Source organism: Culex pipiens, chromosome 2 (genome assembly GCF_016801865.2).
Source record: "Culex pipiens pallens isolate TS chromosome 2, TS_CPP_V2, whole genome shotgun sequence".
Classification (NCBI taxonomy): domain Eukaryota; kingdom Metazoa; phylum Arthropoda; class Insecta; order Diptera; family Culicidae; genus Culex; species Culex pipiens.
In genome coordinates, this window is record NC_068938.1 from 70,507,701 (window position 1) to 70,535,420 (window position 27,720).

General features: G+C 36.5%; 5 protein-coding genes across 5 annotated transcripts in view; all 5 read left to right on the forward strand.

The window, feature by feature from the left end:
* LOC120416072 (uncharacterized) overlaps window positions 1-5,811 on the forward strand; it is a 46,500-nt gene extending 40,689 nt beyond the window's left edge. The window contains exon 5 of the mRNA XM_039577741.2: window positions 4,895-5,811. Coding sequence (XP_039433675.1) covers window positions 4,895-5,136 — 242 coding nt within the window. The 3' untranslated portion in view covers window positions 5,137-5,811. The remainder of the gene's footprint in view (window positions 1-4,894) is intronic.
* Window positions 5,812-9,573: 3,762 nt separating this feature from the next.
* LOC120416105 (uncharacterized) lies at window positions 9,574-10,652 on the forward strand. The gene is made up of 3 exons (XM_039577788.2): window positions 9,574-9,727; window positions 9,798-10,145; window positions 10,214-10,652. The coding sequence occupies exons 1-3, from the start codon at window positions 9,679-9,681 to the stop codon at window positions 10,402-10,404; spliced, it is 588 nt and encodes a 195-aa protein (XP_039433722.1). The 5' UTR covers window positions 9,574-9,678; the 3' UTR covers window positions 10,405-10,652.
* Window positions 10,653-19,287: 8,635 nt separating this feature from the next.
* Window positions 19,288-20,216, forward strand: LOC120416114 (uncharacterized). The gene is made up of 3 exons (XM_039577797.2): window positions 19,288-19,442; window positions 19,505-19,915; window positions 19,979-20,216. The coding sequence occupies exons 1-3, from the start codon at window positions 19,397-19,399 to the stop codon at window positions 20,113-20,115; spliced, it is 594 nt and encodes a 197-aa protein (XP_039433731.1). The 5' UTR covers window positions 19,288-19,396; the 3' UTR covers window positions 20,116-20,216.
* A 2,833-nt stretch (window positions 20,217-23,049) lies between these two features.
* LOC120416098 (endoglucanase A-like) lies at window positions 23,050-24,037 on the forward strand. The gene is made up of 3 exons (XM_039577782.2): window positions 23,050-23,204; window positions 23,269-23,607; window positions 23,670-24,037. Exons 1-3 carry the CDS (start codon window positions 23,165-23,167, stop codon window positions 23,801-23,803), a joined length of 513 nt encoding a protein of 170 aa, XP_039433716.1. The 5' UTR covers window positions 23,050-23,164; the 3' UTR covers window positions 23,804-24,037.
* Window positions 24,038-25,496: 1,459 nt separating this feature from the next.
* On the forward strand, window positions 25,497-26,554 carry LOC120416096 (collagen alpha-5(IV) chain-like). The gene is made up of 3 exons (XM_039577779.2): window positions 25,497-25,723; window positions 25,787-26,242; window positions 26,302-26,554. Exons 1-3 carry the CDS (start codon window positions 25,678-25,680, stop codon window positions 26,436-26,438), a joined length of 639 nt encoding a protein of 212 aa, XP_039433713.1. The 5' UTR covers window positions 25,497-25,677; the 3' UTR covers window positions 26,439-26,554.
* The last annotated feature ends 1,166 nt before the right edge of the window (window positions 26,555-27,720 follow it).

The following is a 27,720-nucleotide window of genomic DNA, read 5'->3' on the forward strand; positions in this document are numbered from 1 at the left end:
ATTTGCAGTTTTTCAATTTTAAAAAATAGTGACCATGAGAGACCATTTCAATTTTTTTTTGAGAAGTTCAGAAAATTTGCTATAAAATTATCTAAGAGACATTGAAGATTGGACCTCGGGTTGCTGAGATAGAGCCGCTTTAAGAAAAAGAAACACGAAAATTGAAGTTTTCCCACAGCAATCCCACAGCTGAAAGGAACACCAAAACTCTGTTGTGTACCTAAATGAGCTCGTTGTATCTTGATTATTCACAAATAAAACCGAATTGAAAATTAATCTCACCCAAATAACCCACCATTTTCTAATCACGATATCTCAGCAAATAATGGTCCGATATTCAATTTCAATACATGAGACATTCGTGAAATTTTTAGATCTTTTCGAAAAAAATATTTTGAAAATTTTTAAATCAAGACTTACCTTTTTCAAAGGGCCAGACATTGAATATTACGCCGATTCAAAATATTTTTTTCGAAAAGATCGGAAAATTTCACGAATTTTTCATGTATTAAAATCGAAAATCGGACCATTATTTGCTGAGATATGGTCATTAGAAAATGGTGGGTTGTTTTGGTGAGATTGAGAAAACTTCAATTTTCATGTTTCTTTTTCTTAAAACGGCTCTATCTCAGCAACCCGAGGTCCAATCTTCAATGTCTCTTAGACAATTTTATTGCAAATTTTCTGCACTTTTCAAAAAAAAATATTTTTTAGAAATGGTCACTCATGGTCACTATTTTTAAAAATTGAAAAACTGCAAATATTTCGCTAAATTCAAACTTTCGGTGGCTATATCTTGAAAACGGAGCCCGTTATCAAAAAACCTATTAAGTACTTTTCGATTGCAAATTCAATTTTGCATTGAAAAATAATGCCAAACTTGTTTTTGCATGAAACTTGAATTTTTTCTAAAAATCACTATTTTTTCAAAAATTTATAACTCGGCGGCAGATTTTTTGACCATGTTTCTCTATGGCTCAAAAGTTGCGGATTTTTGTCCCCTAAAGCATATCAAAAAATCTCGAAAATCAAAAAATACGTATTTGGGAAATTGAGTTTTAGTGAAAAAAGTTGATTAAAAAATCTGCAATAAAAAATCCGTGTACCTATCTTTTTCTCAATAGCCCTCAACAATACCTACAACTTTGCCCAAGGCACCAAATTGATCAAAAAATTCACTCAAAAGTTACAGCTTTTTGAATATTTACGTACTATTGTTGTATGGACAGCAGCCAAAATTGTATGGAGACTTGTATGGATGATCCATTTCCGGTTTTGGTAGAGAATAGCTTACAAGACATCTGAAAGTCTCATCCATCTCATTAATAATTTAAACCAGAATTAAAAAGAGTCAAAACACCCATAAAGCAAAAAATGACAATTTGATTTATTTAAAAAAAAAACTCCAGTATTCTGAATAATTAATTTATATCAGGCCTCCCCAACGTCCGGCCCTAAAGGCTCTTCATGAAATACTCAATAAATAAATTGAGTGTCAAAATTAGAAAAATAATTTTGCGATTAAATTTTCATTTATTTGATCTATTTTTGCTTTTTACATAAAATTTGGCTTATTCATCGTTTTGATTGTTTTTAATTATTTTATTTCACATTTTTAAATTCATTATGTGTGAATTTAATTCTTATCATTTTTATTTTCATATTGTCAGAATCAACTATTTAGGTTGAATATTGTGCAAAAAGACTGAAAGACACTAAATTTAAATTTCTTAAAGCTTTGGCTGTATTTACTTCTAATTCATTTTATTATTTTTTTATTTTTCATAAGCAAAAATAATGTTTTTTTTTTCAGAACAACTTTTCAATGATAAAGTTTTGCTGGAAAAAAAGCTTTAAAAAAATCAAATTAATCATGTCGATAATAGAGATCTTTGTTAGTTTTGTTTTTAAATACTAAATACTTTCATAAATTTCAATAATAAATAAATAATTAGAAATTTTAAGAAAGACGAATCAAAAATTACACTGTTTTAAATTTCGTGTCATTAAAATCATTTTAAAATGTTTTGTAAAATTTTTGAATAAAGATGCACAACAACGCAACGATTCAATAATTTTTATCTTTTTTCATTGATTTTTCAAACTTGAAAAAAAAAAACATGCAACGATGACATTAGATTTTTTTAGTCAATAATATCAGAGTATTTAATTTCAATCGACAAAACAATTTCAATACAATTTTAACAAAAACAAATAAATAAAATAAATAAACACATAATTGAAGGTTATCTTTGTTTTTCTTTCTTAAAATCAGGATTTACGAATTTTATTTGCAACACTACTTTATTTATTTGTTTAGTTGAAAAAACCTAACAAAATAAACTTTATGAAAAAAATGTTTACTTTTATCAACATTAGTTGCGGCCCTGCATCAGAAAAATCAGATCTGGCCCACAGGGTCAAAAGGTTGGGCACCCCTAATTTACATAGAAATCAAAATATAACCAAAAATCGATATATTTTGACTACTTGGCTTAATTCTGAGGACAGAATAAGATTCAGTGGAAAAATTACATGGAAAAACATTTAGTTCCACAATTTTCGATTTTTCCCTTGATAATTACATTTTCAAACATAGATATCTCGAGTTTAATGAAAAATACTGTTGTTACTTTTGTCCCTACTGAAACTGAAAAAAAACTGAACTAGGTTTGCTCTGATGCTATTGACAAAATTAGTCGAAGAAGGCGTAGATTGCGAACGAACCCAACATGTTTCTAGAAGAGATAAAAATTTAAAAAAATCCTGAAAGGTTTGGTTTATGAAGCACTCTAATCGCCAACCACCCTAATTTTTAACCAAGCCAACATGTTGGCAGTTGTCCCTTCCATTTGCAAAAAAAAAACTTCTGAAGAGACCATGTCTCGAAAACATCACAAATTTTCGGAAAATCTATTTTCCTCTTAATTTTGCAAACTGGACCTCTGTTTGTTTGCTAAAAAATATATTTTTTTTAAAAATGAGTTTTGATTACACTACTCGACAAAACAAAACTTGTGTCAAGGGATTGACGTAGTAGTCTAGTAGTAGTCTACCATATCCACTGATGCTATACGCACATGATCCGGGGTCAAAAGCCGATGACCTCTTGTTTGTTACGGCGGTAGACTCGTAGATCTTAACTCCAGGGAGTCCTTGGATGACCATGGACATCCCATTACATTCATATAGTAGTCTACCATATCCACTGGTGCTATACGCACATGATCCGGGGTCAAAATCCGACGACCTCTTGCTTGTTACGGCGGTAGACTCATAGATCTTAACTCCAGGGAGTCCTTGGATGACCATGTACATCCCATTACATTCATATAGTAGTCTACCATATCCACTGGTGCTATACGCACATGATCCGGGGTCAAAATCCGACGACCTCTTGCTTGTTACGGCGGTAGACTCATAGATCTTAACTCCAGGGAGTCCTTGGATGACCATGTACATCCCATTACATTCATATAGTAGTCTACCATATCCACTGGTGCTATACGCACATGACCCGGGGTCAAAATCCGACGACCTCTTGCTTGTTACGGCGGTAGACTCATAGATCTTAACTCCAGGGAGTCCTTGGATGACCTTGTACATCCCATTACATTCATATAGTAGTCTACCATATCCACTGATGCTATACGCACATGATCCGGGGTCAAAATCCGACGACCTCTTGCTTGTTACGGCGGTAGACTCGTAGATCTTAACTCCAGGGAGTCCTTGGATGACCATGTACATCCCATTACATTCATATAGTAGTCTACCATATCCACTGATGCTATACGCACATGATCCGGGGTCAAAATCCGACGACCTCTTGCTTGTTACGGCGGTAGACTCATAGATCTTAACTCCAGGGAGTCCTTGGATGACCATGGACATCCCATTACATTCATATAGTAGTCTACCATATCCACTGGTGCTATACGCACATGATCCGGGGTCAAAATCCGACGACCTCTTGCTTGTTACGGCGGTAGACTCGTAGATCTTAACTCCAGGGAGTCCTTGGATGACCATGTACATCCCATTACATTCATATAGTAGTCTACCATATCCACTGATGCTATACGCACATAATCCGGGGTCAAAATCCGACGACCTCTTGCTTGTTACGGCGGTAGACTCATAGATCTTAACTCTAGGGAGTCCTTGGATTACCATGGACATCCCGAAGTACCCATAGACCTTTGAGAAACATAAAATTTTAGTAAACAAATATATTTAAAAAAAATGTTTTTCAAATATTTTAATTTTAAACTTTTAATATTTATTTTTATAATCGTACAAAAAATGCTAGCTGTGGACCCCCCGAACTTGACAACTTTTTTATACATTTGTATTGGTTGTTTCCGTTGTGCTTAAAGGAAATGGCTATGCACCAGGCGCCTCCATATTTTTGTAGATGGCTCATATAGTTGGGAGGAGACGCAAGTTTTTTTTAAATTGTTCGATTTTTTTATGTTAAAAAATTTACCAGCTTCTCGTCAGTCCGCGTGGACATAAAATCAAATTCTGTCGATTGCATCGGATTCGGGGATGCCTTTTCTCTGAGGAACCGATGAGATATCGTCAATCCCTTGACACAAGTTTTGTTTTGTCGAGTAGTGTTATCTTTCCATTTAATGTCTGAGTTTCAGTCAACGATATGTTGGAAATGATGTTAGATCTGAAAAATGTAAGCTGTTGTGGAAAATACACGAAAAATATTTGAAAAAGATCAACTGATGAGATTCTAACGAAACTAGAATGTGTAAATAAACATTTGGAAATTCAGTAAATTTTTAACCGAATTTTGTTGAAATGTTGTAATTCGATAGACCTTAGTTAACTAGTATTTTTTCTTATCAAATGTGATAATTTACGATGCTTTTACTCCTAGAAAACGGCGACACCATGACGTTCCGCGGCTGCCAGCTGGACGGAGGCAAAACGGACCCCTGCCAGATCGCGTTCGGCAAGGCGAAGCTCCAGCGTGGCATCGAAATCGCCCACTGCTCGATTTGCAAGGACGACGAGTGCAACGGCGCGGTCACGGTCCGGCCCGGCAGTCCCGCCATGCTTCTGGCCACGGGCATCGCCTCGGTGCTGGCCGTGGTCTACACTAGTAAAATACTCTATTAAGGTTGTGTACGCTTTCGGTAGTGAAGAATTATAGTTGCAGCATTTCTAGCGAAAAATTAGATCGGTTTTTATATGACATACAATGATATTCACAACTTTAAGTGTGGCAAAATAAAAATATTGAAAACAAATGTAACACTAGCTTTAGACTATACTTCTTATCAACCAAACGCAAACGTTAAATCAACTAAAAAATCGAGAAATGTTCTTAAATGAATGTTCTTAGAATTTCACTACAGTATAAAACTAATCAAAAATGACAAAAATAAATGCTTTTAAAAATAATATAAATCATTACATAAAATCGTTGCGACAGATTCAATACACAATATGAATATATATATCGAAGATAAATCGCAAATACGTCCCCGTGATTTATTCTCATATTCGGTAACTATATTCACGCATATGCCTTCAACGTTAACCCGATGGGATATGTAACATTATCTAGTTCATAAGAGATTCGTTCGGTACATGTACTTTCAATGAGCTATGTTTCAAGTGTTGAAAACATACACAAATGAAATATCCTAACGTTAGGAAAACTTAAAACTAGTTATAAGACATCATCATCAATAAATGAGTACTCAATCCCCTTAATATTTAAGATAATAAACCCAAAAAAAAAAACATATATTATTCAACATACCTAATCTACTCAGACTCAGTGGACAATAGTTATCTCCAAGGCTAACTATTGTCCAGCGACACAATTCTGTCGGTAAGAGTCATATATTTAACCACAAAAAAAAAATCAATTTTAATAAAACGTAAAATCAACACTACTAATTTTTAACTATGCACCTCAATGAAATGTGTTAACGCTAATAGTGAAGTCAAACTAACAAACACAAATCAAAACTATCGTTATCTCTAACCGTACTACTAAAAACCAGTTCAATTTTTTAACGTATCTGCACTTGAGCAACCATCAAGCAATAGTGTGAAATCATTTGTTTCTATTAAAACTGCAACTTTTTCTTACCACATTAATAACTACTGCAGATTGAATGCATACTTCTTATCTCTGCAATACATATAATGTAACGTTTGACAAATAAAAAATAACGGTTAGTGAATCTAGAACAGAATGCGTAGCAATTCATGTAAAACGAAAGTCAAAAATTTCCACTATGGCAAATCATTATGCTATAAAAGTGAAAAAGAAGATGAAGAGATATAACCAGTCAGGTCACCAAAGCTAAAGCAAAAAGAAAACCAACCCAAGAACATTTTTTTTGCTTTAAGTCCTAAGTAAAATGCAAGGAAGTCTAAAAAAATATATCGCTGTAATTAATATCCGAAGGGAGTCCAGCCCTAGAAGATATTCCAATAACAGGTAAAAAAATCGACAAAAAAAATTTAAAAAGGTGTACTGCAAAGTACGTTAGTGAACATCAACTAACAACACAAAAATAGTGCCCGCGAAAGCTATGAAGAGAATAAATCCGCTCTTTTTTCAAAGGCACAACAACCACGATCAGTTTTACTTTTTCTTTAAACAGTCCGAAAATGTTATCTTATCGAAACACCCCCGCAACTTCACCGCATATGATAGATCACTTTGTTGATCAATTAGGTCGTCGAAAGGGGTTCATCAGGGTGATTTAGATAAATATTCCCCAGGTGAGCAGATTTAAACTTTTCCATATTTAGCTCAACTTACTATAGTAATCCCAAACCGTAAACAGAAATTCCACCTCTTTCGCGATGTTTACACAATGTCTAGCTTTGGCGACGAAAGTCCCCAAGCTGGACGTAATTGCAGCGTGACTCATGCGCATTTTATGTCGCACCGATCGCGATTAGATTGCCGACTGCTTATCAGTTAATCGGCTGGTTCAGTCTACGAACTGATTTTTATTGAACTCAGAAGCACAATCGTGCAAATAAATAAAGTTGGGAGAAGTTGCACCTGTTTTGGGGAAGATGCTAAGAGAAATTTTATTCAAAAAGTTATACTTTTCGATTCAAGGGATGAAAACTTATACTTTTCACATCTGAAAAGGGTGCTGAAAAGTTGAACTTTTCAGCACTTGTATAGAAAAGAAATAATTTTCAACAATTTTCAACTGATTTCTTTAACATAAAAACGTTACTAAATCCACCTCTAGGTGGTTGATGCCTTCCTCGCATGCATAAAGTGAATACACTACACAGCCTCAAAAAAGTGTATAAATAACAATTATTTTTATCAAAATATCTGTGATCTGGCCTCAAAAAAGTGTATTAAAATGTTACTTAATCCACCTTTAGGTGGTTGGTGCCTTCCTCGCATTCATAAAAGTGAATACCCTACACAGCCTCAAAAAGTGTAAACTATAAGTGTAACACTTATTTTTATCAAAATATCTGAGATCCGGCCTAAAAAAAGTGTAAATAAAACACTAAAGTACTTATAACTTTTGATAGGGTTGTCAGATCCTCAATCTCTTGGGCTTATTGGAAAGGTCTTTTGATTACCTATCCAACGGTGGATTGCATGATAGATCCGGACAGCTTTTTCATCAAAATATTTGAGATCCGGCCTCAAAAAAGGTATAAATAACCTTTAAGTGCTCATAACTTTTGATGGAGTTGTCAGATCTTCAATCTTTTGAATGCATTGGAAAGGTCTTTCAAATACCTTTCTAACAATATGTAGCATGACGGGTATTCTTACAAAAACCACCCTTTTCACAATCTTCCGATGTTTAGCTGAAAACGTTATTTTTAGCACAACTTTTGAAATACTTTTCTAAACTTCATAATATTAACTAGGGTCTTGTGGGGCCTCAAGACGAATCGAATGAGACCAAAACGGTCCAAATCGGTTAAGCCAGTCCGGAGATAATCGTGTGCATATTTTTCGGTGCACGGACTCACATCCAGACACACGCACAGACATTTGTTCAGAATTTGATTCTGAGTCGATAGGTATACGTGAAGGTGGGTCTACAAGGTCGAATAAAGAAGTTCATTTTTCGAGTGATTTTATAGCCTTTCCTCATTGAGGTGAGGAAGGCAAAACACTAAAGTGCTTATAACTTATGATAGGGTTGTCAAATCTTCAATCTTTTGGGCTCGTTGGAAAGGTCTTTCAAATACCTTTCTAAAAATGTATAGCATGACGGGTATTCTACCAAAACCCACCCTTTTTACAATCTTCCGATGTTTAGCTGAAAACGTTGTTTTTAGCATAACTTTTGAAATACTTTTCTGAACTTCATAATATTAACTAGGGTCTTGTGGGGCCTCAAGACGAATCGAAAAACTGTCCAAATCGGTTCAGCCAGTCCAGAGATAATCGAGTGCATATTTTTTGGTGCACGGACTCACATCCAGACACACGCACAGGCATTTGTTCAGAATTTGATTCTGAGTCGATAGGTATAACTGAAGGTGGTTCTACGAGGTCGAAAAAAGAAGATCATTTTTCGAGTGATTTTATTGCCTTTCCTCATTGAGGTGTGGAAGGCAAAAAGCAGAAAAAATCTGCTTGATTTGTGTAATGATTTTAATGAATTCCACACAATTTTCTAGAACCAGCCAAATCAACGCTGTCGTGCTAAATTGTCACACGTTGCTTTTTGACGTTCCGAGAGAAACGCGTTTTAATGTTTGACCTTGAATAAACGAAAGCAGGCAATGTAAACAATAACAAACACGTTTCGTTCACTCTATGCATTGCCCCGAAGTTTGGTTGAATTTGGTTGCCGGAGTCCCGAGTTAAAATTGAAAATGTTTACACTAGTCGAGCTCATACCTGTGTCAAACGCGTTCTGACCTGAAATCCTTTTGGCCAATTGTCGCACTTACATCAATTTCCAGGCTGCGTCAAGATAGCTCGACAGGATTGAAACTTCTTTCATATGAAAAGTGAAAACAATGCACGGAGTCTTTTCGGTTTTTATTGAATATCTCAGGATTGAAATAGATTTTTGGGGATCTGTAAAGGTCAAATGGTGAGGCATTGCGAGCTGCACAAAATGGCGTTCTCAACACAATTTGGCCTATAATGCACGTACGACAGCGACGAAATGTGACAATAATTTGTAATGTGTAAAAATTGAGTTTCATTAACAAACTATGTTCTTATAAATTAGCTACATGAGTGTTTTTCCCCCAAAATAACTCTAAACATGTTTCTGGAAGCCAACAAGACCCTCACACGTTTGCACCATGAAAAATTCAGCTCTGGTGACGCACTGACGATAAACCACATTAGTCACCACCGATTTTCTGCTCTGCAAGTACATTCGAGGGGGAAATGTATGCCCCCGCGAGACATGGAACCCGAATGTGTGTACGGAAGGAATTTGTGCCCTCTCACATCGATAAAGGTTTGGAGGTAACCGATACAAGATCTTTCCTGTGCGATAAGGGTGCGCTACTGTGAACAAAAATCACCATACAGTTTTGTGTGTGGTCTTATCATGAACCTCCCAAAATAGCCCCGCGTGTCGTCGATATATAAGCTGGATATAGGACCTTTGGGCAGGCCAGTTTACATTCGAAGTTCGGGAGGGTTAGTGACTAGTGAAGAGTGACTGAGATTGCTTAATGATGAAGCTACTGATTGGACTGCTGCTAGTTGGACTAGCTATTGAAGGTGTGTTATCATTGGGGATGAGTTTGGAGTTCAGTGACTGTGACTAATCGATGTGTGTAATTTTCCAAAGGTCGTGCCCAACTGTCATGTTTCGTGTGCGAAAACTGTCCGGATCCGTTCGACGGTGCTGTGCACACCCAGCAGATGTGTCCTCCTCCGTTCCCAACGCAGCCTCCAACTGTACCGGGAGAAGTGACAACGCCACTGCCACCGGCGCCACCAGGTCCTGGTGATCCGATCATTACGCCTCCACCACTGAATCCAGGACCAGCACCTGCTCCCGGACCTGGTCCGGCCCCTGAACCGAACCCTCCAGCTCCGGCTCCAGGCCCAGGTGATCCCATCATCACCCCTCCGCCAATTGGCCGCAGGAAGCGACAGGTCGTGACCTCCCACCGATGCTTCGTCTTGACCCATGGTAAATTCATTCTATCCAATAATACCAACACGTGATTAAACCGTAATCCATTATCCTGCAATTCTCAGGTGGAGTAACCCGACGAGGCTGCACCACGCACGGTAACGACCACCTGGCCACGTGCCGCGACCTGAACCAAGGAGTTCAACCGGCGGAATGCCGAGTCTGTGACTGGGCCGGCTGCAACTCGGCCAGTGGAAAGACCCTCTCGATTGTGACCCTGCTGGCAGCACTGGCGATTGTGCTGAAATTCTTCTGAACCAACAACCCATCTTAATCCCTCTCTTTTCAACCGTCATCGTGATGATCATCTGTGACGATCTCCGTAAGCCGTGATCATGCAAGCCCGAATGCTCATAATCCCACAAAGTCAGAAGGATCAACCAGAAAAAGGGTGTCAACCCCTTCGCCCTTTACGTTGTGTACGCTAAGCTAGTCTAAATAAATAGCATAACTGTTAAATTATTTCTATAGAAAAAAAAAAAACAAAAAGGATCACACATGTTACTTGATTGTTAATTAAACGCTTTCAATGTACGTACATCAGGCCCCCTCAACAAATTCCCGAGTGACTCACAGGGGCGTAGCTGATTGATGGACATCGGTGACACTCAATCAACGTTGAACAAACAGCAGCGATGATAAGATCGAGGTTTTCTGGTATCTGGATTAGCGCGAAATTCACTCCACCTTTTTCGGTTATCCCGTTATCTTATCGCTGAAACATGATGTTAACACTGGCGCAGATATTTTCGGTACAAATGATTTATGGGATTACCAAAATCACGCCGTAAGTTCGGAGTTGGGCGGTTTTTGCGTAATATGTGCGCGTTGGATTTTTTTTTTTCAAATAAAAACGCAGTGTCTCTGGAAGATTTGTTGACTGCACTTATCTGCTTGTTGGATGAGAATTTAGACTTGACTAAAGTTTTACACGAGATTGCAATGTATGCCAATATGGCTTTTAGGAAAAAAATATTATTAAAGTACCGTAATCTGGGGCGAAACGGGACACATGGGACGAATTGGGACAGCTGTTCAAGCCTTGTTACTGTACAATATTTGGTTATTTTTGATAAGTTTCGGATAGAACAGACACAGAGCAACAAAAATAATGCATTGGTTTCCGTATTTCAAGCTTTTAAGTGCTCTAAAGACTGCTGTCCCTATTCAGACTGTAGTCCCGATTCGCCCAAGTGTACGGTACTGTTTTTTTATTTCAACCTAGGTGATGCCATAGCGCATTGATTGTTTTGAAAACAGTATTCTAGAAATTCTATTCAACCGCATTCAATTTTTATTTGCTTTATAAAATGTAAAATGCACCAAAAACAATAAAAAGTTAAAAGTTAAAATCCAAACAATAAAATGGGTGTTAGATGCTTACCCCAGGAAGGTGCTGTGTCCTATCCCTCGCCTAGACCAGACCAAAATCCATGATTAAACTGACAGACCAAATCTGTCAGACCAAGACTGTCAGACCAAAGAGCAAAAAGTAAACAATCTTGGTCTTCGACGTAGGTGCACACAAATCAAGAAAATAAAATTTGAAAAAGAATTTTATTTTTCCAATTCAATGACTGGGTTTGGACTGCAAAATTGAATGTACGTCAGAAAATGATTAAACAGTGCGGCGTCCTGTACACCGACAATTAAATAAGCAGTTAAAAGCCTTATTCTTCCATTTTAATTTTTGATTGCGTATTCGGTTTACACCTGAAAAATCTTGAAATTATTTATACGGATTTGTGATTCCTCTCTTTCCATCATTCCCTTGGCTTACCCCAGCTAAGCCCAAATCGACGCTGTGGTGCTGACTTGTCGCACGTTTTGTTTGGTTGACCATTCTGTCAATTTTCCTGAAGTTAAGTTGAATTTGGTTGCTGGAGTTCGGAGTTATAATAACAAGTGTTACCGATAGTCGAGCTCGTACGTGTGTCAAACGTGTTCTGATCTGAAATCTCTTTGCCCTTTGTCGCACCTACATCAATTTTCAGGGTTTGTCAAGATAGCACAAGATTTTTAAGCTGTGGATACCACTAAGTTTAATCATTTTATGTCCCAAATTCCAATTTTTCCTAGTAGTAGTCAGCACGAGTCATACATTTATCCAACGAGGTTCACCGAGTTGGATAAATACGACGAGTGATGAAAAAATCAAGTTTTGCAACGAGTTCTATACAACATTTTTTGCAATTCCATTAAACACCCTATGAACAGAATTATAGGTCAAATGTCTATGCATTAAGTCAATAAATCGATTAAGGTGAAGTCGTTGATCATTTTCGAAGAAAATTAATCATCACTGGGTAATTCTCTACCAACTCACACGAAATCGGGAAAAGTTGCCCCGACCCCTCTTCGATTTGCGTGAAACTTTGTCCTAAGGGGTAACTTTTGTCCCTGATCACGAATCCGAGGTCCGTTTTTTGATATCTCGTGACGGAGGGGCGGTACGACCCCTTCCATTTTTGAACATGCGAAAAAAGAAGTGTCTTTCAATAATTTGCAGTCTGAAACGGTGGGTTTGCTTGTAAACATCACGAGTTATCGCGATTTTACGAAAAAAAGTTTTGAAAAAGTTGGTCGTCATCGATCATGGCCGTTCATGGTCACCCGCGACAGACACGGACGACGAAACAAAGAGAAACGCAAAAAGTAACTTTTTCAAAACTTTTTTTCGTAAAATCGCGATAACTCGTGATGTTTACAAGCAAACCCCTTATGTCTATATATCATTTTTTTTAAATTGTCTGCTCTACAACTTTGTAGAACATTGTTACACTCTAAAAAATAACCCTGCAAAGTTAGAAAAAACACGAAATTTTAAAATGAAAAATTTTGTTCTAAATGAAAAAATGACCCTTCTTGGTCAATGTAGATTCGAAAAGTTTATTAAATTTACCATAAAATGACATGTTCCAAAAAATTTTACAGTCGAGTAACGGAAAATGGGAGAATTTTTAAAACTTTTTTAGTGTTTTTTTCGATGAAAAATACGTTTTTTCGGAATTTTGAGTACACCATCAAATCGGGCGTCTAATTTTACATAAAAGTCCCTTTGACACCAAATTTCTATACCATCACCGTTTCAGGCTGCAAATGATTGAAAAACACCTCTTTTTTCGCATGTTCAAAAATGGAAGGGGTCGTACCGCCCCTCCGTCACGAGATATCAAAAAACGCACCTCGGATTCGTGATCAGGGACAAAAGTTACCCCTTAGGACAAAGTTTCACGCAAATCGAAGAGGGGTCGGGGCAACTGTTGTGTGAGTTGGCGGAGAATTACCCACTATAAAAAATTGTGTATTAAATTCAATTTAACGAATTTCAGCACCAAAAGGAATCAGCATGTGCCGGTTGTTGCCTTCTTGAAGCCACTGAAGGAATTTTTGATCTGAATCAATTGTGCTTCAAAATTTATAGAATTTTGTGGCACAGTCATTGACGTCCTAGTTGGCAATCATTGATTAATGACGATTTCCATAACTTAACAAGGAAAGGGATAATCGTTACCAAAAGGAATCAGCATGTGTATTATTCTAAACACTATTCTAAACAACTTGTTGAAGGAATTTTGTCAAAATACTGAAATTTGCGTCGCTTTATATCTTTGAAGGAAAAATCATGACAATGATGGAAGTCTTCACGTTAAATCAAAAAAATGTTGAAAAGTATTACTTTTCCAAACAAGTGCTGGAAATTTAAACTTTTCAGCATCTATGTCAGTGCTGAAAAGTAGATCTTTTCAGCATTTATTTTGAAAAGGGTTACTATTCGATTCTGTTAGGCCGATGCAAATATTTAAAAAAGTTTTTGTCCCTCGGCCCTGGCCGAGGTCAAGGGGGGGGGGCAAAAAAATTAAAAAATATAAAAATTAAAATAACAAGCCATAGTCTTCACATTAAAATGAAAAAGTGTTTTAAATGCATTTTACACTAGTTCAGTTGTTTTGCAATCATTAGTTTTCAAAAAATCTAAGATCTGACAAAAACAAAATAGGTATCGAAAAAAAAAAGATTTTGCATCGAAAATTTTCAAAAAATCTTAAGATTTTTTAATAAACCCAAACATGCTAAAAATGATTTTAAACGCAGAAGAAAGTTTTTTAATTTGATTTCAGCTGGCTGCACTTGAATTTTCATTGAAATTTTGAAGTTTATTGTAAAAATATTTTTTTTGCCCCCTGATTTTTCGGGCCAATTTTGAAGGGGGGGGGGGGGGGTGACAAAAACTTTTAAAAATATTTGTACCAGCCTTTTTTTTCGTTAGAGAAAAGTAGGCTGTTTCGTCATTTGAGAATGACAGGAAAAGCAAGGAGTTTTACAACGGAACAATGGTCTTTACATTTTAACGAAAAAAAGGTTGTCATACACCGAGTCTAAAATTCCAAAATTTGTGATTAAAAAACAGACTTTTCCTTTTTGATAAGCTCAATTTGAAACGATTTTGAACTCGCCTGCAATGCGGCAACGTTTTCTTACTATCAAGAAATATGAAGAACATTCTGTGATAACGAGTAGCTTTCAAAAAGCGTCCTCTAATTGTGGGATTCTTATCTTTGTCCCTTAGCACGCCACATTAACCTTCGACGGCCAGGTTGGTTAAGTATTTTTTACTTTGATTGAAAAGTAAAATGCAAACATTTTGTACCTGTACGTACGTTGTACGTTATAATAGGTGCCCATGTCATAAAGAAGATTTTTGCAAGAAGCAAATTTGATTAATTTCATTACGTCTTCAATTTGTCAACCAAAATTACTCTTTTTCATTAAAGATGGAATTTCAAATTCATTTTCTTGTAAACAAAAACAGTAAGCAAAGAAAAACGCATGTTTGTTCCACACATAAGGCTACGTGTTGAATTTTCGAGAAAAAACTGGATTTCAAGAAATCTAGAACAAAATGGTTTAGTTTTTTAATTAGCACACGAATTTGAACCAAACTGAAAATGCTTTGAGGAAATTTATGCGAACAGGAACAGATTTTTCTAGAGTTAATTAACAGATTAAGCTGTCTTACACATGTAAACATACACCTATCTCATTAAAAACAAATCATCCCATCGTCCTCCAATTTTATCACATGTAACTCTTCCGCTGGATATCTAAATCAGCACAGCACATCAATCAATCATTTGCCAAAAAAGCAAAACTTGTAATCTGTCCCCTTGCAAGTAACTAAGTGTGAGTAAATTGCCGCAAAACCACCGTCCAGTTCATGTTACAACAATTTTTGTGGCAACCAACAAAATAATTTGCGTTAAATTGCGAAAAAAAAAGAACGCCTGACGCCATCGTTGCTTGGTTCCCAGTATTCCAACGGGGTGACGCGCACCTACAAGTCGTGCTTACTAAGCTAATTAGACGGAGTACAGATAACTGGCCGAGCTCCGAATCATTGTCATTATTGGAGGTGTGCGACTTCCCGAATTCCCCGTTGGATTCTCCGACTGCGACTTTGGAACCGAACTTTACCCCAAAACAATACCTGTTGGCGAAAAAGGCAGAATTCCGTGCCATCAATCGTTTTGGCCTAGATAAGCTCATCGTTGAGAGCTGAGTCTAATCCGGTTTGCAAATAAGAGTGTCCAGATTTTTTTTTTTAAATTGCGTCTGATTTTTAACTGAAGAAACCCCGACGTGCAATTGCATGTCGAAAATCACCGTTAACGTCACCAATGATAACCGGCTATTAGTACATGCGCTGAAGATAATTGATATCTCAGGGATTACGGTACCATAAAATTGAGGAATTAACTGGTGGTTATATGATGAAGGCGCCTCATGATAACCGACGTCATTTTGTTTTGATTTTTACGAGGGTTAGTCACAACAATAAACTATTTCTTGAACCAGATAATCTGCAGACAGATCCTAATCGTTTGAATCTAAAGTCTAAAATAACATCACACATTACACAGCAAAAGTGTCATTTCAATTAACTCTTGAATATTTAAGGAAAATTATTAACACAAAGAGACAATGTAATCTTTCTGAGAAGAGACTCTTATCTTTAAACCACGATAAACCACATCGAGCTGATTTGAAAAAATGGTTTCAACTTAATCCATTTTTGAGGTGGTTTTTTGTCTTAGCAGCAGGGCAGTAATGAATCATCGATGGATTCACCTCCAATTTATATCTTGACCTATTTAAATTTAAATCTAAAAGATAAAATTGCACTGACCACGAGTTATGAGCTTTCTCTTTTAGATTGTTTTTTGAATGAGCCAACTTTTTTGAACACAAGAATTAGCAATCTTTTAAGAAAATGCATATCTGTATTTTGTTTTATTTTTTGAAACATTTTTTCTGAGACAAAAAACTTTATTCGTAAGAGCAGATATCCTGATCGATTTGGTGTCGTCTGTAAAATTATTGGCAATAATGAGAAGAATCTTGGCAAAAACATTTGTAACCAAACTCCACACTGATGAACTGAAATAAAAGCATGTAATGTTTTCATTTCATGATTATTATTTTTTGCAAATCCGTCGTTTTCTCGAGCGACGAAACAGCCTACTTTTTTTTCTACAAAAAATAACAGAATCAAATAGAAATACTACAAAGTTGCACTTTTTGGCACTGGCTTTGAAAAGTAATACTATTCAGCATTACATTGATTTCAACGGTGGATTAACTAAATACTCGCTAGTGCGTCCATCCCGGGAATTCCCGGGACAAAAATCCCGGGATTTTTCCAATCCGGGAATTCCCGAATCCCGGGATTTTTGATAATTTGTCCTGGGAATCCCCGAAATAAAAAAAATACATTAATAGTTGAATACATAATAATCGATAAGAATTTAAAGGAATTAAAATTTTTATTCGTCATACATCAGCATTAATTTGGCTTATTAGTGAAAATTGTTGAAATTTGAGGATACAGATTCACAAAATTCCTAGTGCTTTAAATATTTCTTATTGATCTCTCTATATTTTTAAAAGACTGGTTATAACATTTTTGAATGTAAATAATTTAAAAAATTGGAAAAAAATATTAAACTATTCAGACTTTAGTCCCGGTTTTCCCCAGTTGGCCAAAGCAGAATAAAAAACAAAAAATACATATTTTAAATTTCTCTTAAGGGGTTACATACATGTAGAAAATGCAAAAAAAAACTTACAATGGCAGAAAATTTATTAAATCCACTTGAATGATGATCACTCCTGAATGTTTCATGAAGATATTTCAATAAACTGAGTAAGCCATGCGCAAAGCAAACTGTCAAACTTTGTGAATTTTTTTTTCTCAAGATAGTATGGACCAATTTGGCTAAAATTGGGGAGAAGAATCACAAGACCTCCCGTGTGCATGACGATGTCCGATTTTTGAACATATATGAAAAAGGCAAGAATCAAAAGCTCTCTAGCTTTTACATGAAAAACAAAAAAAATATTTTTATCTTATTTGAAAATAATATTTTTTGACTATCGGCATTCATCAGGCACACGGAACCAGTTTAACGAGTGTTCACCAAAATTATGATCCGATTTGGTCAAAGCAGTGTTGAGATATTGTGGCACCTATTTTTTGAAACTTCCAACTTCAAATTGTTATATCTCGGAAATGGTACAACCAAAAGTTTTCAAATTTATTTTGTTGATAGATGAAAATATATATTTTAATGTCTTGAAAATAAATTTAAAAAAGTTTAAATGTGTTCTCATACCAACCTGTGACATTTATGCCGATTTACATTTATGTAACCCCTGGAGCTATTTAAAAGCTGTCGTATATGTTTAGATTAAAGTGTAGATTATCACCAATTAATATAATTGAGCTGATTCTATGATTTTAAGTTTGAAAACATAACAAATATAATGAAAATATAGATTTTATGACTGTTTAGAAAAATTCCCGGGATCCCGGGAATTCCCGGGATTTCAAAAATATTTTTCCCGTTTCCCGGGAAATTCAAAACCCGGGAAAATTGGACGCCCTAATACTCGCTTACTTTCTTAATGTGCTTAGGAAACCCATGGCGCATTGATTGTTTTGAAAAAGTATTCTTGAATACATAGGACACATTCCACCGTGACGATGCAACATTGATTCGGAAAGTACATTGAATTTCATAAAAAATAACAATCTTGAAACATCCTCCAAGCTATCAATTCCACTTTAGTTTACTATATGAATACACTGAAAAAAAAACATTCTCGAAATCGTTAATTAAATTTACGAATGCGAGAACCACGAAGGAAAATATTCACGTTTATGATGCAAATGCACCATACTCATGAATAAATTCCTTCGTGGTTCTCACATTCGTGAACTTAATTCACGATTACGAGAATTGATTTTTTTTCTGTGCACTACTACGCAATATTAGATACTCTTCACGGGTCTTCCCCTCAGGAACAGGGAAAGATTTACTTTTTTACGATATCAGCGAAAAATAATATTTAAAATAGAAGATTAATTGCAAAAAATAAAATAGTTTTGATCCAATCAAGTTCTGAAAAGTTCAAGGATCATCTTGACATCCTTACAAATCTCTGGAAAAAAGAATCGTCCCGATTTGTTTAGTTATGCCCGAGCACCAGCGAGTTGAAGTTTCCGTTCCAACTTTATTATGGGCTTGGAAGTCGGAATGTTAATAGCAATTGAAAATGCTTTTTTTTATTCTGTGAATGTTCGTCAACTAAAAATTGTGAGTAAACCACATTAAACCAGGACATTCATCCATTTTATCTGTCAGATATCATTATCTCGCAAACAATTATTCAAAATATTGTGAATCAAAATGTGTAACACAAATAATCTTTGCCGGGGTGAATTGGGCCTGCTGTGAGAATAGAAACAGAAGTTCTCATATATTTTGATTTGTACATGTTTTTTTACTGAATCTATTTTTAAAGCTTAAACAATCTTCTGACTTATACGATATTAGACGAAAGTGTGACATTAAATTGAAAAAAAATGTTAGCCTAATTTTTAAGCTATAATTGACCACATAATACTTATGTTTCGCGTTGAATCATGCAAACACAGAAAATCAAGCTGAGTTTTGAAATAAAGTTATCAGTTCGATCATCCTACAAATATCCAACGCCATCCAAATGTGTCTTTTTTGTGACACATACACACAATTTCAAGCTTTTGCACCGAGATAAACCTTTATCAAATTTCGATAAAAGCCAGCGTAATTCATCTTGGAGCCAGCAGTGCATTGTAAACCTCAGAAGTGCGAACGCTAATCAAATCAGGAACTTCGAGTAGCTAAAAAAAAACTTGCAGAAAAATGAAAGTGCAAATTTTAACTTTGGCAGTGGTTTTCCTAGCAGGAGGTACGTTCTAGAAAACTGCGGGTTTTCGAGAAAAACAATAAAACATTCTTTTCGAATAACAGCCTACGGTCAGCTGCTGTGCCACCACTGTGAAGATTGCGCCCTGGGTGTGGCTAACATAGAGCTGTGCGGCATGGAAAACGGTGGCGGCCCAAACGTTCCCGAGCATCCGACGATCCTGCCTCCGGACAACATTGAAAGTACCACCGCTCCAACTCCCCCCGTTGAGCTCCCCACGACGGCCCCCACACCGCCGATCATCAATCCAACGACGGTTCCGACCCCACCCGCAGACGGTGGCCCCATTCTGACGCCTCCGACGTTCCCGCCCACCACCGTTGTCCCCGGAGCGACGAACAACCCCGGACTGGCCACGCCCCCAATCACTCCGATGTCCACCGATGTCAATTCCCGGGTCGTCATCCCAATGGAACCGTCCAGCCGGTACGGATGTGTCACGGTGCAGAGTACAGGTAATTTTGAGCATTTATGAGTTTTTCTTGAAAAAGAAGCTGATTCATTCGAAAATTTCTCAGTTGGCAATCGGGAGGTTATCCGGCGAAGCTGTGCACGACTTGGGGCCAGCAACCAGGAAACCTGCAACGGAGTCGCATTTGGGCAAGTTTCACGGTGCAGCGTGTGCAAAAGTCACTTCTGCAACGCTGGATTGTAAGCAGGGCTCGAATACTTGTGTGGAGTGTGATATATTGATTTAAGTTTAATGTATTATTATGTAAGTGATCACGTGAAATAAACTCTGAATTATTTATTTTACACACAGATTTTGCACGTAACCCTCGAAGCAAAAAGATATTCCTTCTTTATTGCGCAGCAATTAAGAAAATAATTACACAATTTCGCAAAACATGATGAAATCACAATGTTTTGTCATCAACCAGCCCAAATGGATCACATAACTAGCATTTGAAAATTGTTGTAATTTTATAGTTGGGTAATTCTCTACCAACTCACACGAAATCGGGAAAAGTTGTCCCGACCCCTCTTCGATTTGTGTGAATCTTTGTCCTAAAGGGTAACATTTGTCCCTGAAAACGAATTCGAGGTCCGTTTTTTATATCTCATGACGGAGGGGCGGTACGACACCATTCAGTTTTGAACATGTGAAAAAAGAGGTGTTTTTCAATAATTTGCAGCCTGAAACGGTGATTTATGTAAAATTAGACGCCCGATTTGATGGCGTATTCGAATTCCGAAAAAGCGTATTTTTCATCAAAAAAAATGTTCTACAAAGTTGAGCAGTTCTCTCAGAATTCGGTCATTTTTTTGTATTTTTTAATCCGACTGAAACTTTTTTGGTGCCTTCGGTATACCCAAAAGAAGCCATTTTGCATCATTAGTTTGTCCATATAATTTTCCATACAAATTCGGCAGCTGTCCATTAGCGTGGTTCACGTTTCTATGAAAAAGACAAAAGTTGTTATTTTGTCTTGCATCAACCGGAATTTCGTTCTTTTATGTCCCCAGAAGCACTCCTGAAAATTTGAGCCCATTTGGTAAGGTCTAGGAGCTCCAGTTTTAATTTGAAATTTATATGGGATTTTGATTTATTTTCCATAGGAAACTATCTTTTTTTACATTCTATTAGGATTTTTTTTTATAAATCGATGAAATGACTTGATTCTTATAGTAGGAGATAGGTTTTGAACTGGGGAACAACTTTGTAGAACATACCAACATACTAGGAAGTGACCCTTTAAAGATACAGATACTTTTAGATGGTGGCCCACACAGTAAAGCCCCTTCAAAAGCCATAAAAGAATGAAATTCCGGTTGATGCAAGACAAAATAACAACTTTTGTCTTTTTCATAGAAACGTGAACCACGCTACTGTCCATACAAAAATGATGTATGAAAATTCAAAAATCTGTATCTTTCGAAGGAATTTTTTGATCGATTTGGTGTCTTCGGCAAAGTTGTAGGTATGGATACGGACTACACTGAAAAAAAATGATACAACGATACAAAATTGGTGATATGTCACTAAAACTTGATTTGCAAAAAAACACAAATTTTATTTTTTTTTTCATTTTTTGATATGTTTTAAAGGACATTAAAAGCCAACTTTTCAGAAATTTCCAGGTTGTGCAAAAAAATTTTGACCGAGTTATGATTTTTTTCTAATCAATACTGATTTTTTCAAAAAATCGAAATATTGGTCTCAAAAACTTTTCAACTTCATTTTTCGAAGTAAAATCAAATTTGCAATCAAAAAGTACTTTAGTGATATTTTGATAAAGTGCACCGTTTTCAAGTTAAATCCAATTTCAGGTGACTTTTTTGAAAATAGTCGCAGTTTATAATTGTTTTAAAATTAGTGCACATGTTTGCCCATTTTTGAAAAAAATAGTTTTGAGAAGCTGAGAAAATTCTCTATATTTTGCTTTTTTGAACTTTTTTGATACGACCCTTAGTTGCTGAGATATTGCCATACAAAGGTTTAAAAAGCAAGAAAATTGATGTTTTCGAAATCTCACCCAAACAACCCACCATTTTCTAATGTCGATATCTCAGCAACTATTGTTCCGATTTACAATTTTAAAATATGAAACATTCGTGATATTTTCCGCTCTTTTCGAAAAAAATACTTTAAAAATTTTAAAACAAGACTAACATATCAAAAGGGCCAAAAATTCACTATTACGAAATTTTTTGCCCATTCTGGAAATTTCTGAAAAGTTGGCATTTGATGTCATCTAAAACATTTTTTTGCCAATCCAGTTTTAGTGACAAAAATTGTACACAAGTTCATTTTGATGTAATTGGATATTCTATCAGTGGATTAGGCAAGAGAACGAAAATTTACACTTAAAAAAAACTTCAAAATAAGCTAAGAAAAGGATAGGGTTAGAAAAAAAACAAACAATCAGAAATCATTTCTAAAGACAAAATACATATTTTATTCGAAAAATACTTAAAGTACCTGTGTGGCAACTTATTTTGACGGGCATTCTTTTTAATTCTAAAATATTTTTGAAGAAGAATTAACGCCTGAACTCCTAAGCTTGTGAAAAGGGGAAATTTTCATACTAATCCGAGGTTCATTATCAAAAAACTGTTTTTTTTTTTCAACAATCAAATTAGTTGAAATCCTTTTTGATTTTGGGTTTTGGGATTCTGATTATCTGAAAAAAAATCTCCGAGGAAACACAAAGGTTTTAATTTACGCCTTTGAAGGTCCGACCAATAGTTGCCGAGATATCAGCATTTAAAATAATTTTAAGTTTACGAAAAGAAAAATAAAAAAAATAAAAAGTTTTTTCTAAATAGTTTTTTATAAATTTCAAAACATTTTCGATGTCACAAAAACAAATTGAAAATAGCTGATCCGCATTTAAAAATCCAATAACATATTTAATCTTCTATTAAGATTTGTAGCTAGAAACATTAATTTTTTCCATAAAAACATATTTTTTTGACGTTGTATTTCAACCGGGACACCCTTTCGAGGGTCCGTGACTATACCTCCAAAAACCCAATCAATGCAACCACCTGTTGCAGGTCACATTTCGTCAAAGTCCAAAGGCTCATCACCAGTCATTGCTGTCTGTAGTAAAGAAGTAAAAAAAAAGATAAGCCAATTCCAATAAAAGTCCACTCAATCAACACAATCCACTGTAGTCTGCGTTAAGCCGCGGAACCATTTGGATTATCCAGTTGTGAAGTTAATCGTTTTTGTTGTGAAACACAAATTGAGTGAGAAGATGAAGCTATTCTTGTTTGCTACTTTGGTGATGTCGGCCTGTAAGTGTTATTTGTACGAAAATTGTATCTTGAACATTTAAATGAAAATTACTCTTCGGTGCAGCTGCCCAACTCCCTTTGATGTGCTACCACTGTGACGATTGCCAAGTCAACCCCGCCGTTGTGATGCCATGTGGATACGATCAAATCACTCCAACAACCACGGAAGCACCTCCAACTCCACCAGCGACCACCGGTGAACCAATCCTGACTCCGCCAACACTGCCAGGACAAACGACAACACCGGGGGAACCCATCATAACGCCTCCGACGAATTTCCCTCCCACGATGAGTCCACCCTGGTTGGACAACCTGCCAACCGTGCCAGTAACACCCCGCTCCGAGGGCCGTATTAATTCGTTACATCAGAATCCTTACGTTTGCATGGTAGTCAGAACCATCGGTGAGTTGCGAAACTGCGAAGTATTGTGAACTTTTTTTGTAACCATCTCTATTAAATTCCAGTGGACGATCGGGAGGTGGTCCGCCGGGGTTGTGCCGTGCTAGGAAGCTCCAAAACAGAAACGTGTTACATCTTTTCCGGCCGGCAGTACAGCACTTGTCACATTTGCATGTCACATCTTTGCAACTACGCGTGACTTGCCTGCAGAGTGAGCCACACCAAACAATTGTGTAGTGGGTGAAACTTGTCTGCGTGCTGAGAACATGACTTTACAACTCGTGCTGAACTCGTTTATTGTACTCGTGATGATAGTTTTAAGTCTAGTTTTATGTTTGGTTTAGTTTTGTGTGATTGTGAGGTGATGAAATATGTTGTTAAAAATGCATTAAAACATAACTGTATATTTCTTACGTATCACAGGAAATAAGAAGTTTTGTGTTTTTAGAGTAAAAAACAAAAATCAAATTATTCGCTCTACAGCATTGCCTTGGCGTTCTCGATTACAAGATTCCTACTCGAAACTAGGTGTCCGAAGGCTAGATTGTTGAGGCAATTGCAAACCTCTTTTTACACTTAAGCTTCCATCCACCCGGGATTCGAACTGACGACCTTTGGATTGTGAGTTCAACTGCCTACCAGCGACTCCACCGAGGCGAGACCCAGGGAGACGACTCCTACACCTGGATTGAGCTAACGACCTAACCCTCTAGGTTAGACCGTGGCCAACATTTACTTCTCCATCCCATGAAAGGCGTGGTCAGAAAAACTTGTCTTGAAAAATGCCACCGGGGCCGTCTGGGATCGAACCCAAGCCGACTGGGTACACCACGGATCCCAGAGTTTTTAGAGTATTATGGTTTAATTAACCTTTCGGAAGTCGCGTTTTTTGGCTTCCCTTACAGACATCCTTACAAACGGTGCATACTCCCCAGATCACAGCGGGTAAAACCATCAAATCTATTAAAATAATCTTTTTAAATAAGCCAAAGCAAAACCTTCCAATGATGCTAACACTGACCTACAAAAAATAACAAAAATGACAGCGCCAGCTCAACTCGAGGGAAGCATAAAGTGCGGGGTCCCAGAATCACGTGCATTTTAAATTTTTCAAAAATGGTTTGTCTGGGCCTAATGGTTTTTCTCCAAAGTTTGTATGGAGAATTGGGGCACAATATGTAGGAGAACCGCACGAATTCTCCATACTTCCTATGGAGAAAACACATTCGGTCCAGACAAACTATTTTTGAAAAATTCAAAATGCATGTGATTCTGGGGACCCCAAAGTTCATGATCCCTTCGAGTTGAGTCTGCACAGAATTTTTGTTGGTCGGTGTAATTAATGAAAATTAGGAGAAATTAGATGTTTTTCTGCTCATGCAATTTTCCTTCATTTAACTGACAACATCTATTTTTTTCTCGAAATATTTATTTGTTGAGTTTGACGATCTACAAAAACATTTGAATAGACCAGAATTAAAATTCAGTAACTTCGCTCGGATTTTCAAAAAAATAAAATTAAACATTCATAAATTTTTTTTATTACTGTTTCAGACTAAATTCAGAAACCGTTTTCTACATCCGTGTCTGAATTCCAGCTCGTGCCTTCCCTAGCTGACAGTAATTGATGACATATTGGTATCAGTCGTTCCATATCAAATAACACAAACTGCAATACAAAAAGTCGGACAGAAATTATTGTTTTTATTATAAACCTGCATTTTTTTTCAAACAAAATCGTCGGTTCTTCCTAGGTTTTTTAAACCTTTTTTGTTTTATATAATTTCTCAGTTTAAAAGAAGGAATATTTTGCTAAGGTAGAATCTCTTCAAGCTTCGGAAATATCTATGATTTATTTACACTTGTTGTGGAACTACTCATTGAACGTAAGCAATAAATCTAATGTGGTCTTCAATGGGCTGCAAAGATAACAGTTATCTAACGAAAAAGTGATGCTGGTATGGTAATTTTTAACGATAAGATACAATATATAGAAATATCCGTCCATCCTGGAACTTACCAATCAGTCGACGGAGTCGTTTTGAAGAGGAAGATTCTTCTTCACAGAGCAAAATGGATTTCAAGTCCACGTTCATACTATCTTTACTTTTTGTGGCATGTATGTTATAATTGAGTCTTGACCTTGGTAGTGCAATTCCAAACAATATTGTAACCATTCCAGACGCCCGAGCCCAACTCGTTTGCTACCACTGTGAAAACTGCAACCGGGACGCTGCCGTAATCCAGCCATGTGGTTTTGACGACCCCATCCTGACCCCACCCAACTTCACCACCCTACCCGGAGGAGATTTTAACGACCCGAATTCCCCCATCCTAACGGCGCCGACGTTCCCTGGAAATGGCGGAGGTAACGGCGACGCAGGCAATCCGGGCGACCCAATTCTGACACCGCCGACCTACCCGGGAGACAACAACAACAACAACGGAGGTGGAGCCGGAACGGCCAATCCTATGGATCCGATTTTGACGCCACCGTCCCTGCCGGGAGATACCGGTAACATCGGAGGAGGTGGCGGTGGTGGAAATCCACTCGAGCCAATTCTAACCCCTCCACCTGCGTGGGGAGTTCGTGGCGAACAATCGGGTCAATACGTTTGTCTGATGGCCAAATCCATTGGTAAGATTGACCTTTGTGGAGGTTTTTTGAAACTTGTTTTGATCTATTTTGTATTTTAGTGAACAACGAGGAGGTGGTGCGTCGTGGATGTGCCCGCATGGGACGATCCAGCAGTGAGGCATGTGACACAATCAGCGATGGCAAATACAAGCAGTGTTCGGTTTGCGTGACTCATCTTTGCAATACTGAGTCGTAAATTTGGCATCGCTGCTTTAGGAACTGAACGCTGTTATCTATTTCTTGGTGTACTGGTGCAGTGGTAAAAAGTATACACATTTGAATAAAGCAATGTTAAAAAATAAATAATAACAATAGTTGTTGTATTTATTCAGTGCAGTTGAGACTGCGCACTCTATATCTACAATAAAATGTGTGCTTAAATAAAAAAATACCTACCGATTAATCTTATTTTAGTTCAACAAAATGTGTCACAAATTATTTGTCTTAAAGTTTTAATGACAAGTAGGAACCGTGTATGTTAATCAAACACATGAAATCCATACAATTTTAAACTCTCATCGAAAGATAAATGCCTTCTGCATAGCTGAAAGGATCCCCCAAAACTCTGAACTGCATTTACTAAATTAAATTAAGTTGAATAGCATTGCATTGAAAATAATCAACGATTCAAGAAGTTAGAAAAGCTTACTTTGAACCTGAGCTTTGACATGAAATTCAAAAACAAACTGTCAATGGGGGTGACTTTGGGTCATAACACAATGCATCTCTCATAATTATGAAATAATTAAAACCTTTAAAAATTATATTTTGAAATGTTTTTTTTATACTATTTCGAATGTTAGGGTTGACTTGAAACAATTTAAAAATATTTTTTTGTTAAAATTTCAACGACTCTGTATCTCAGCAACCATCTAGGCTATCAATATCTTTGAAGCAATTTTACAGTAAACTTTTCTGATCTTTCCGAAAATAGTAGTTTATGCAACATGCTGCAAAAATAAGATTTTTTGCAATCCCGTCGTGAAACTACTTACTTTTCCTGTCATTCTTGAACGACGAAATAGCCTACTTTTCTGTACCAAAAATAACAGAATCGAATAGCAACACTTTTCAAAATAAATGCTGAAAAGTTCTACTTTTCAGCACTGAAATGGGTGCTGAAAAGTTAAACTTTTCAGCACTTGTTTCGAAAAGTAACACTTTTCAAAAAATTTTTGATTTAAACGATTTATTGACAAAAAACTTCAAAATTTGACTTCAAATTTCACTCAATGGGTGTTTTTCGGAAATGCAAAAAATGTTGTATGGAACTCGTTAGATAAATGTACGACTCGTGCTGAAAAAATCCTCTTTTTGCAACTTGTTGCATAAACTACTATTTCAGCACTAGTCGTACATTTTGCAACGATTTCCAAACAAAAGTTTTTGCATTTCCGAAAAACACACTTTGAATGGAATTTCAAGTCAATATGTGTTTAGTCAATTCAACGATAAAATCAAAACAATAATGAAAAGTA

Excerpts from the sequence above, each read along its gene's own strand:
- LOC120416105 (XM_039577788.2), top strand. The coding sequence starts at position 9,679 with ATGATGAAGCTACTGATTGGACTGCTGCTAGTTGGACTAGCTATTGAA. Across the intron at positions 9,728-9,797 it reads AGTTGGACTAGCTATTGAAG|GTCGTGCCCAACTGTCATGT; the intron begins GTGTGTTATCAT and ends AATTTTCCAAAG. Across the intron at positions 10,146-10,213 it reads ATGCTTCGTCTTGACCCATG|GTGGAGTAACCCGACGAGGC; the intron begins GTAAATTCATTC and ends TGCAATTCTCAG.
- LOC120416114 (XM_039577797.2), top strand. The coding sequence starts at position 19,397 with ATGAAAGTGCAAATTTTAACTTTGGCAGTGGTTTTCCTAGCAGGAG. Across the intron at positions 19,443-19,504 it reads AGTGGTTTTCCTAGCAGGAG|CCTACGGTCAGCTGCTGTGC; the intron begins GTACGTTCTAGA and ends TTCGAATAACAG. Across the intron at positions 19,916-19,978 it reads TGTCACGGTGCAGAGTACAG|TTGGCAATCGGGAGGTTATC; the intron begins GTAATTTTGAGC and ends AAAATTTCTCAG.
- LOC120416098 (XM_039577782.2), top strand. The coding sequence starts at position 23,165 with ATGAAGCTATTCTTGTTTGCTACTTTGGTGATGTCGGCCT. Across the intron at positions 23,205-23,268 it reads TACTTTGGTGATGTCGGCCT|CTGCCCAACTCCCTTTGATG; the intron begins GTAAGTGTTATT and ends TCTTCGGTGCAG. Across the intron at positions 23,608-23,669 it reads CATGGTAGTCAGAACCATCG|TGGACGATCGGGAGGTGGTC; the intron begins GTGAGTTGCGAA and ends ATTAAATTCCAG.
- LOC120416096 (XM_039577779.2), top strand. The coding sequence starts at position 25,678 with ATGGATTTCAAGTCCACGTTCATACTATCTTTACTTTTTGTGGCAT. Across the intron at positions 25,724-25,786 it reads ATCTTTACTTTTTGTGGCAT|ACGCCCGAGCCCAACTCGTT; the intron begins GTATGTTATAAT and ends TAACCATTCCAG. Across the intron at positions 26,243-26,301 it reads TCTGATGGCCAAATCCATTG|TGAACAACGAGGAGGTGGTG; the intron begins GTAAGATTGACC and ends TTTGTATTTTAG.